Raw genomic sequence first — 11,822 nt, 5'->3', positions numbered from 1 at the left:
CAGGAGTAAGGTTATTTAACTATACAGGATGTCATGGCAGATGTTTATGGTCTCAGAGGGGATGTGATCAGTGTGAGCATTTAATTCCACAGCAAGAGCCCAAATTAGTTTCATTATTCTGGAGAGTATAAGTGGGTGAAAAATCGGTCTGCAAGCTCAATGGGAGGAAGAGATTATGAACTTTCTATTAGTAGATAACCTCTAATGACATTTCAGTATACAGCTAAAACTGATGATACTCTGGATAATTGATATCAGAGCATAAAATACTACCCTAAAATATAGAAAGTCATATCTTCTCCAAAACATAATTTCTTTAATTCTCTCATATATTACATCTAGAACACAAGTTCTCCTCTCCTCCCCTCCTAGCACTTGCCCCCCCCAATCCACTCCTCCTCCATTTCTATTCAGAAAAGGTCAGGCCTCCCACAGATATCAATTAAACATGGTCTACACGTTGTAATAAGACTAGGTACCTCTGCTGTATTAAGGCTGGTCAAGGCAACCCAGGAGGAAGAAAAGGATTCCAAAGTTGGATGAAAGAGTAAAGCCAGCCCCCACGTCCACTGTTAGAGTCCCACAGGAACCAAGCTACACAACTGTAATGTATATGTCCACACCTGGTCAGACCATCCAGGCTCCCTGACTGTACTGACTCGGGGAGCCCCTATGAGCCCAGGTTAGTTGGTTCTATGGTGCATCTTTTGTGTTCCTGACACCCCCAACACACACACACACACACACACACACACACACACACACACACACGAGAGACACACACAGACACACACACACACAGACACACACACACACACACACACACATTCTGCATTCTTGAAATCCTTCGTCTCTTCCATAAAAATTGCTAAGTGATTTCAGTTTGAGGAAGAATACACATCTTCTCTGTAGATTATCAGAATGTAAACAGCTTTGCTTGGGGGCATAAACATGCCTTGTTCATTTCCAGCATGAGGCCAGGACACATTCTTCTTCACATCACACTGCCTTTACCCTGGCCAAGCCATCGCCCTGGACACTCTAGCCTAGGTTCATTTTCTTTTGCTTCTTTGATTCTCATGCATGTTACTCTCTTACCAGTTTTCATCTTTCCCAACAAATAGACTTGCTCCTGGGCTTATGCAACTGGGATAAAAATAAATCCAAGGCAGTGCAGAAGTGGGAACAACCAAAGGCTAAAAAGACTTAGCTGGATTTATGCTTGGCTTGTGTCACTTGGAATCTGGCTGAAGGCTCAGCAGAGAGGTTCTCAGAATATGATGTTAACAGAGTTACCTCCAGGACGGGATTAAGGCGTCTCAACAGAGAGTGCTCTAGGAAGGTGAAGGTGTCAGGTCAATCTTTTGTGTATAGCCCAGTGCCTGGGATATTAGGCATGTTCAATTAAAAATATCCATGAAAAAAACACAATCTTGAAACTAGAATTCGGTTGAAACTGTGTGATAACATACGCTACTAAAGACGTGGGCCTTTCTGATGCTCCGACACCCACAAGCAACCACAAATAAATAGACACCGTCCAATCCAACACTTGAGATCTAAATAGAATTCACATCACTGCTTTACTCTTTCTTGTTAACTGCCATTTGTAAGTTTGAGGCCAGCCTAGTAAGATTTTGTCTCAAGAGAAAAACAAACAACCAACCAAGCCAGAGGTGGGCTGTCCCCTTCCACCCCAGTGAGAAGGGGGCAGAGGAAGTGGATCATAGAGTCTGGACCCAGCCTGCTCTACTTAATGAGTTCCAGGACAGCCAGGCTTATCCAGAGAAATCATGTCTTGGAGAAAAACCAAACCAAACCAACCAACCAAGCAATAAAAGCATGTTTTCTCTGGGACATACGATGTTTAAAGGTAAGTGTCAAAGTAAGACACTTAAAGTCAAAGGTATTTGCCTCTACTGCTTTGGCCACTGGCTTGCATTTCTCAAATGAAAAATAACACTCTGATGTTAAAAAAAAAGATGACTGTAAGTTAGAAAATGACTAGCAAAATGCAGAGTCCACATTGGGTCAAGGGTAGAGAAACGGGATAAGTAGAAGTTGCCAGACCATGTGCTTAAAAGGACAGGAAGATGAATTTATGTTTTTGTGTAAAGAGCAAGCTGAAAGGGCAGGCTGAACATAGGACATCTGCTGAGAAGAGAGGACAGACTGAAACCCAAGGGCAGCAGAGCCAGCTAAACGAGAGTTCACCATACAGGCTGTCTCCAAAACTAACGCCCAGACATTTCCTAGGACCACAAACAAAGATATTAGATTTTTAAAAATGATACTTCAAGTAATACTGAGACAGAAGCATACAAATGGATCTACATGTTGAACAAACTTGCCAGGGTAAGAAATGTGTTTGGGGGAATAATTTTGCATTGTCAAATACTTTTCTCCCAAATTTTAAATATTTCTTTTTATTTTTTTTAACATTCCAGATTTTATTCCCCTCCCGGTCCACCCTCTGACATTTTCACATCCCTTACCCCCTCCCAAAACCCCTGTTTCCACGAGGATGTTTCCCCCTACACCCTCCCCCCAAAACCTCTAAACTTTCTGGGGACTCCAGTCTCTTGAGGATTAGGTCAATCTTCTCTGACTGAATCCTGACACTTCAGTCCTTTGCTGTATATGTGTTGGGGGCCTCATCAAAGATGGTGTATGCTGCCTGGTTGGTGATCCATTGTCTGAGAGATCTCGGGAATCCAGGTTAATTGAGACTGCCGGTCCTCCTACAGGGTTGCCCTCCTCAGCTTCCTCCAGCTTTTCTCTAATTCAACCACAGAGGTCAGCAGCTTCTGTTCACTGGTTGGGTGCACATATCTGTATCATCCTTTTTCAGCTCTTTGTTGGGTCTTTCGGTGGGTAGTCATGATAGGTCCTTTTTTTGTGAGCACTCCATAGCCTCAGTAATGATTTCAGGTCTTGGGGCCACCCCTTGAGCTGGATCCCACTTTGCAACTGTTGTTGGACCTTCTTTTCCTCAGGCTCTTCTCCATTCCCATCCCTGCAGTCTTTTCACACAGGAAAAATTATGGGTCAGAGTTTTGACTGTGGGATAGCAACCCCATTCCTCATTTGATGCCCTGTCTTTTTGCTGGGGATGGGCTCTATAACTTCCCTCTCCCCACTGTAGGGCATTCCATCTAGGGTCCCTCCTTTTGAATCCTCAGTCTCTTACCTCCCAGGTCTCTGGTACACTCTGAAGGGTTCTCTTAACCTCCTACCTCTTGAACTTGCCTGTTTCCATTCTTTCTGCTGGCTCTCAGGTATTCATTCCTATTTCTGCACCCAATACCAGATCATGTTCCTCTCTCTCCCTACCTGTTCCCTTTCTTCCCAGGTTCTTCCTTCCATCCCCTCTTGTAGTGGCGTTCTTCTCCCTCCCAATTAGGACTGAGGCGTCCTCACTTGGGCCCTTCAGCTTGTTGACCTTTTTGAGTTCTATGGACTGTATCTTGGGTATTCTGTACTCTTTTTTTTTTTTTTTGGATAATATCCACTTATTAATGAGTACATACCCTGCATGTCCTTTTGTTTCTGAGTTACCTCACTCAGAATATTTTCTAGTTTCATCCATTTGTCCGCAAAACTCAGGATGTCCTTGTTCTTAATAGCTTAATAGTATTCCATTGTGTAAATGAACCCCATTTTCTGTATCCATTCTTTTGCTGTGGGACATCTGGGCTGTTTCCTGCTTCTGGCTATCACAAATAAAGCTTCTGTCTACCTAGTGGAACATGTGCCATTGTGGCATGGTGGGGCATCTTTTGGATATCTTTCCAAGAGTGGCATTTCTGAGTCTTTAGGTAGATATATTTCCAATTTTTAGACAACCTCCATACTGATTTCCAGAGTGGTTGTTACCAGTTTGCAATCTCCACCACAATGAAGTGTTCCTCTTTCTGCACATCCTGGCTAACAAGTGTTGTCACCTGAGGTTTGTGATCTTAGCCATTCTGTTTGGTGTAAGGTGGAATCTCAGGGTCGTTTCGATTTGCATTTCTCTGATCCTAAGGACTTTGACCATCTCTTTAGGTGCTTCTCAGACACTCAAGATTCCTCTGTAGTGAGCTCTCAGTTTCGTTCTATACCACATTTTTTATGTTGTTTGTTGTTTTGGTGGTTAGTTTCTTGAGTTCTTTATATATTTTTGATATTAATCCTCAATCAGATGTTGGGTTAGTGAAGATTTTTTTCCCAATCTGTAGGTTGCCTATTTGTCTTATGGAGTATACCCTTAAGTCATAGTCACAGACTCACAGAAGCTTTGCAGTTTCAAGAGGTCCTATCTATCAATTCTTGATCTTAGAGTGTGGGACATTGGAATTCTCTTTAGGAAATTTCCCCCTGTGCCAATCAGTTCAAGACTCTTTCCCAAATTCTCTTCTACTAGATTCAGTGCATCTGGTTTTATGTTGAGGTCCTTGATCCACTTGGACTTGAGCTTTGTGCACAGTGACAAATATGGGTCTAGTTTCATTTTTTTTCCATACAGCCAGATAGACCAGCACCATTTATTGAAGATGATTTTTTTCAATTATATATTTTTGGCTTCTATGACAAAGAACAAGTGTGCATGTGTGCTTTTATTTCTGGGTCTTCAATTCTATTTTCATTGATCAACCTGTCTGTCTCTGTACCAATACCGTGCATTTTTTGTTTGTTTGTTTGTTTTATTTTGTTTTTTATCACTTGCTTTGTAGTAGAGCTTGAGATCAGGGTTGGTGATTCCCCGAGCCGTTATTTTATTGTTAAGAATTGTTTTCGCTATTCTGGCATTTTTGCCCTTCCGGATGAATTTTGAGAATTCCTTTTTCCAGGTCTTTGAAGAATGGTGCTGGGGTTTTGATGTGCATTGCATTGAATCTGCAATTGCCTTTGGGAGGATGGCCATTTTTATTGTGTTAATTCTGCCAATCCATGAGCCTGGGAGATCACTCCATTTTCTGAGATCTTTGATTTCTTTTTTGAGAGACTTAAAGTTATTAGCATATAGATTTTTCACTTGCTTTGATAGAGTTACTCCAAGATATTTGATATTATTTGTGAATATTGTGAAGGATGTTGTTTCCCTAATTTCTTTTGCAGCTTGTTTATCATGTGTATAAAGGAAGGCTACTGATTTATTTGAGTTAATTTTATATCCGACCACTTTGCTGAAGTTGTTTATCAGCTGGAGAAGTTCTCTGTTAGAATTTTTGGTATTGCTTATGTATACTATCATATCATCTGCAAATAGTGATACCTTTATTTCTTCTTTGTCAACTTGTATCCCCTTGGTCTCTTTTTTGTTCTCTTAATTGTTCTAGCTAGCACTTTGAGTACTATATTGAATAGATATGGGGAGAGCAGGCAGCCTTGTCTTGTCCCTGACTTTAGTGGGATTGCTTCAAGTATCTCTCCATTTAATTTGATATTGGATGTTGGTCTGCAGTAAATTGCTTTTATTAAATTTAGGTATGGGCCATGAATTCCTGATCTCTCCAACAGTTTTAACATCAAGGGGTGTTGTATTTTGTCCAATGCTTTTTCTGCATCTAAAAAGATGATCATAGGATTTTTCTTCTTTGTGTTTTTATTATAGTGGATGATGTTAATGGATTTTGTATATTGAACCAACCGTGTATTCCTGGGATGAAGCCTACTTGACTATAGTGAATGATGGTTTTAATATGTTTCCAGATTTGGCTAGCAAAAATTTTATTGAGTATTTTTGCATCAAAATTCATAAGCGAGATTGTTCTGAAGTTCTCTTTTTTGGTTAAGTCCTTGTGTGGTTTAGGTATCAGAGTAATTATGGCTTTATGGAATGAATTAGGTAGTGTTCCTTCTGTTTCAATTGTATGGAATAGTTTGAACAATATCGGTATCAGGTCTTCTTTGAAGGTCTGGTAGAATTCTGAGCTAAATCCATCTGGCCCTGGACTGTTTATGGTTGGGAGGTTTTTTGGTTTTTGGTTGTTTTTGTTTTTCTTGTTTTTGTTTTTGTTTGTTTTTTGTTGTTGTTGTTGTTGTTGTTGTTGTTGTTGTTGTCAGTTTTGGACTTTATTGTCATTGCCGCCGTCTCAGGCCTTGACTGCGCACTTGCGCAGTGGGTACAGCCGCTCCTTCTGCTACTTCTTGGTCTTCGGCTTCTCTTCACGCTTGGTGAGCCGGCGGCGCATAGCTCTCGTCTTCTCGGGTCACAGGTCCAGGGGCTTGTACTTCTTTCCCTTGTAGAATTTCCTGAGGTTTTCCTTTTGAGTCCGATTAATGACAGTGAGGACACGGGCGATGGATTTACGTACGACTCGTATCTTGGAGAGCTTGGACGCGGCGCCGCCTGTCACTTTGGCCACGCGAAGCTGGGACAGTTCCACCTTCAGACCATCCAGTTGTTTCACAGCTCCTCCTCCTTCTTGCCGCGCAGGTCCAGATCCTTAATCTTGGCCATTGTTGCGTTGTTCACGGATGAGGCTGCCTGGTTCGAGAGTGTTGGGAGGTTTTTAATGACTTCTATTTCCTTACGGTATATAAGTCTGCTTAGATAGTTTACCTGCTCTTGATTTAAATTTGATATGTGATATCTGACTAGAAAACCATCCATTTCATATAGATTTTACAGTTTTGTTGAGTGGCTTTTGTAGTAAGATCTGATAATTTAAAAAAAAAATTCCTCCATTTCTGTTGTTATGTCTTCCTTTTCATTTTTGATTTTGGTAATTGGAATACTGCCTCTGAGCCATTTAGTAAGTTTGGCTAGGGGTTTATCTATCTTGTTGACTCAAAGAACCAGCTTTTAGTTTTTTTGATTCTTTTTTTTTAAATTTTTTTTCTATTCTTTTTTTCGGAGCTGAGGACCAAACCCAGGGTCGTGCGCTTGCTAGGCAAGCGCTCTACCACTGAGCCAAATCCCCAACACCATTTTTTTTTGATTCTTTATATTGTTCTCTTAGTTTCTATTTGGTTGATTTTGGCCCTGAGTTTGACTATGTCCTGCCGTCTACTCCTCTTGAGTGAGTTTGCTTCTTTTCTTCTAGAGCTCTCAGGTGTGCTGTTTATTTCCTCTTGTAAGATCTCTCCAGTTTCTTTTCTGGCGAACTTAGTGTTATGAATTTTCCTCTTACCACTGCTTTCACTGTTTCCCATAAGTTTGGGTATGAGGTATCAACTGTTTCATTAAATTCCAGGAGGTCGTTAATTTCTTTCTTCCCTGACCAAGTTATCATTGAGTAGAAAGTTGTTCAGTTTCCATGTGTATGATTCCTTTTTGCTGTTATTAAAGACCAGCTTTAGGCCATGATGGTCTGATTGGATGCATGGAATTACTTCAATCTTTTTGTATCCATTAAGCATTGTTTTGTAACCAATTATATGGTCGATTTTGGAGCAGGAACCATGAGGTGCTGAGAAGAGGCATATTCTTTTGTTTTAAGGTGAGGTGTTCTGTAAATACCTGTTAAATCCATTTGGTCCATAGCCTCTATTATCTTCACTGTGTCTCTGTCTAGTTCCTGTTTCAATGGCCTGTCCATTGCTGAGAGTGGGGTTTTCAAGTCTCCCACTATTATTGTAAGGGGTTCAATATGTGGTTTAACATTTGTAAGGTTTCCTTAATGAATGTGGATGCCCTTTAATTTGGGACACAGATGTTCATAATTGAGCCTTTATCTTTGTGAATTTTTTCCTTTGATAAATATGAAGTTTCTTTCTTGATAAATTTGCTTGAAAATCTACTTTTTTGGAAATTAGAATGGCTTCTTTCTAGGAACCATTTGCTTGGTTTTTTTCCCTGCCTCTAACTCTGAAGTAATGCCTGTCTTTGTGACTAGGTATGTTTCTTGCATGCAGCAAAATGCTGGATCCTGCTTGCATATGCTGTTTGTTAGTCTTTGTCTTTTTATTGGGGAATTGAGTCCATTGACATTGAGAGATACTAAAGACAGATATTTGTTTTTGTTATAGATAGCATTATGTGTATGAGATTCTCTCCTTTTGTTTTTTTTAAAGATGATTAATATCTTGTTTTTTCTTTGTTGTATGTACCCTCCTTTAGTTGGAGATTTCCTTCTAGGATCCTTGGTAGGGCTGGATTGGTAGGTTGATGCTGTTTGAATTTATTTTTGTCCTGGAATATTTTGGTTTCTCCATCTAGGTTGATTGAGAGTTTTGCTAGGTATAATAGCCTGGGCTGGAATTTGTGTTCTCTTGGAGTCTGTAGGCTCTTCTGACTTTCATAATCTCTGTTGAGAAGTCTGGTGTAATTCTGATAGGTCTACCTTTGTATGTTACTTGGCCCTTCTCCCTTGCAGCTTTCTTTTAATATTCTTTCTTTGTTTTGTACAATTACTGTTTTGACTATTATGTGACAAGAGCATTTTCTTTTCTGTTTCCATTTCTTTGGTGTTCCTTAGGCTTCCTGCACCTTTATGGCCATCTCATTCTTTAGGTTGGAGAAGTTTTCTTCTGTAATTTTGTTGACATTTTCAGATCCTTTGTGCTGGGAATCTTCATTCTCCTCTAGTCCAATTATTCTTAGAGTTGTTTTTTTTCATTGTGTCTTGAATTTCCTAGAGTTTTGGATTAGGAGAATTTTATGTTTTGAATTTTCTTTGATAGTTGTGTTGATCTCTTCTATGGTATCTTCTACACCTGAGATTCTCTCTTCTATCTCTTGTATTCTGTTGGTGATACTTGCATCTCTAATTCCAGACCTCTTTCTCAGATTTTCCATTTCCATGTTGGCCTCCATTTGTGTTTTCTTTATTGTTTTTACTTCCATTTTTAGGTCTTGGACCACTTTATGCAATTCTTTCACCTGTTTGTGTTTCCTGTATTTCTGTAAGGGATTTATTGGTTTCCTCTTTAAGGGCTTTTACCTGTTTACCAGTGTTTTCCTGAATTTTTCTTTCAGTGAGTTATGTATATCCTCCTTAAAGGACTCTATCAACTTCATGAGATAGGATTGTGCTTGCCTCTCACCATCTGGTTATCCCTGGCATTTGTTGGTTTCGGTGACTCTGTCTGGATTCTGCCTCTTTTGTCCCTGGATTGCTACAGGTCTCCTAGTAGGCCCGTGGCCCTGGCTATAGCAGACCTTCTGTGGGTCCTTCCAACTGGAGGGTTTTCAGAGAGGCATAGAAGCTGCTGATTTGTTGCCCTGGCTGCAGCAGATCTCCTGGGAGGCTTTCAGACTGTTGGGTGTTCAGAGGAGCAGTCAAGTTGTTGTCCTGTGTGAAGGTGTTCTCTAAGGGGTGGGGCAGGCGGTGCTATAGACTGGGTTTTCTGTTTCCCTGTGTGCAGCAAACTCCAGGGAGGCTTTCCATCTGTCTTTTGGATTAGTTGCCCTGCATGACACAGAACCCCCGGGAGGTCTTCAGACTGTGGTGTTGGTTGCCCAGTTTCCCTGTGTTTCCAGGAACTCCTGAGATGCCTTCAAGCTGTGGTGTCCTGAGTGCAGTGGATGTCCTGGGAAGATTGTGGCTGTGATGTCAGATGCCCTGAGTGCAGCTGATCTCTTGGGATGGTCAAGATGTGCTATCAAATGCTGTGAGTATAGAGAATCTTCTGGGCTGCCTCAGGGTATGGTGTCTTCTGGGCTGCAGACTAACTAGCAGTCTGTCCCAGCAGAAAGGACTGGGTGAAAGGGGAGTGGTATTCTGCAGGCAGGAATTGTAGGGGGAGATGGGTCCCAGAGTCCTCTCCCAGCAGCAGCTCTGGGACTTCTGGAGGGTGCTTACCAAATGCTCTGAGTGCAGTACATCTTCTGGATTGCCTCAGGGTATGATGTCTTCCGGGGAGCAGAGTAGCTAATAGTCTCTTCCAGAATAAAGGACTGGGTGGAAGGGGCCAATTTTAATTTTTTTTTTTGGTTCTTTTTTTCGGAGCTGGGGACCGAACCCAGGGCCTTGCGCTTCCTAGGCAAGCGCTCTGCCACGGAGCTAAATCCCCAACCCCAATATTTTTATTTCTTGTTTAATACTTTTTTCCTTTCTAAGATAAGTTCTTGCTATGTAGCACAGGCAAACAAAAACCCTAAAATACTCTTGGCTTAGCCTTAGGCATGTGGAGTTATGCCAGGCTAACCTAGATTCATGTTAGCAGCGTTATTGAGATATATAATTCAATTATAACAACATATACAGGCAACTAACCATTTCTTTCACATGCAAGAAAGGCTTTGCCCACATATCCATTTGCATCTCATTCTACTCTCTTCTTAACCACTAGTGATCCCTGATAGACTCTATCTACAGATCTGCCTATGCTTCGTGCTTCTAATGTAGGGATGTCTATCTGTTTGTTCACAGCATAATGCTTTTGTGTTCAAAATATTGAAGAATAATATTTCTTTCTATGTTTTTGCTGACCCTTTTTTGTCTGCTTATGGGTGTGAGGGTTGTTTCTACTTTGTGTTAGTGAGAAAAGTGCTGTCATGCTACTCCCATACAATTTATATTTATATTTTTTATTTATTATGTGTATATGTGTTCTCATTGCTGGGTCATGAGATTATATGCTTAACATTGCACATGAGTATATGTTGTACCCAACAGTTTAAACAATTGCCAGTTTTTCAAATTGTGTCATTCATTCTTCAGATATGGATATGTTTTCCTTGTAGTAATATCCTACTATGGGGGACTGTGAAATAGTTAGGCCAATACATATTGACTAAGATCATAATCTAAAAGGACCTAACACTAGCATGGTTTTTAGAAATATGGGTACTGCTGTACTAAGTAGTACTCTGGGATTCAGTGACTCAAAAGCCATATGAGTCATCTCAAATGAACTCCAACATGAATCTGCTATTCTTTAGCTTAGTGTGGGACCTTCTGTCCTGTTTCTTACGATACTAGTCTTTGACTGGCATATCGACACTTCTGAAACGCCCTTCCTTTATCATACGATACTAGCCTTTGACTGGCATATCGACACTTCTGAAACGCCCTTCCTTTATCATACGATACTAGCCTTTGACTGGCATATCGACACTTCTGAAACACCCTTCCTTTATCTTATTAAATGCTGAGACAGCCAACTTACATCAACTTTTTACAATTAGGAAATTTGGCATATCAAAATATTTTGGATAAGTAGAATTTAATTCTAACATTCAGAATTTATCAATCTTTCCTAAAATTACTTGAGGATAACTTAATAGCTCACTGTTGTGATCCTTGCACATAATCATGGTACTTAAGAAGGCAATGGTGTTTTGTTTTTGTCCTAACAGAAATCAAGTTCATTTGTCTAAATTCTTGGAATAAACACTTTTGGTTTGGGACAATAGGGGTTTAGGAACTGATCTCAAATGCTCCTGTGCACTTGTGTGTCATACCTCCAGCCCCTTTGGGAACTAATTTTTGACTTGTTATACAAACTAAAACAAATAGTCTACAAGTAAACTTCAGTGTAGAGGGCCATATGTGTGAATGTGTGTATGTGAGAGAGTATGCTTATGCGTAACCACCTCCGCAAAGGAACAACCAACAAGCAGTGTAGAAAATTCATAGGTGTTTTATGTTTCAGCAGATCTTTTCCCTGCAGGCCAAATGTAAAGTGTGCTTTTCACAACATTCTACCAGAAATTCATGAGGGGAAGTTTAGAAAAGAGCACACATTTTTATTAGGTTTCATTCTTCCTGAAAAGATTTTAAAAATCATATGTTCTTGCCCTGGGATTTAGTGATGCTACACTAGGCTTAGAATGAACACACTTCCAGCTTATCTGTGAGAAGCACTTGAAACAAAGGCAGTTCCCTTCTTACCACGCGTGACATGTATGCCAAGAAACAATGGAAGGTACATGCATGCCAAGAGACAAT

General features: G+C 40.5%; 1 protein-coding gene and 1 pseudogene across 20 annotated transcripts in view; both read right to left on the bottom strand.

Annotated features, from left to right (window-relative positions):
- Positions 1-11,822, bottom strand: part of Kiaa0825 (KIAA0825 homolog) — a 561,052-nt gene that overhangs the window by 392,207 nt on the left and 157,023 nt on the right. Inside the window, exon 13 of one of the 20 annotated variants that reach the window (XM_063281468.1) lies at positions 2,543-3,023. The exons of the other annotated variants lie outside the window; for them this stretch is intronic. Coding sequence (XP_063137538.1) covers positions 2,993-3,023 — 31 coding nt within the window. The 3' untranslated portion in view covers positions 2,543-2,992. Of the gene's footprint in view, positions 1-2,542; positions 3,024-11,822 lie in introns of those variants that run through there. 20 annotated transcript variants of the gene reach the window in all.
- Positions 4,638-6,460, bottom strand: Rpl35-ps3 (ribosomal protein L35, pseudogene 3; annotated as a pseudogene).

The sequence above is a fragment of the Rattus norvegicus genome, chromosome 2 (genome assembly GCF_036323735.1).
Source record: "Rattus norvegicus strain BN/NHsdMcwi chromosome 2, GRCr8, whole genome shotgun sequence".
Classification (NCBI taxonomy): Eukaryota; Metazoa; Chordata; class Mammalia; order Rodentia; family Muridae; genus Rattus; species Rattus norvegicus.
The sequence above is the reverse complement of the archived record's forward strand: the minus strand, read 5'-3'. Positions and strand labels throughout refer to the sequence as shown.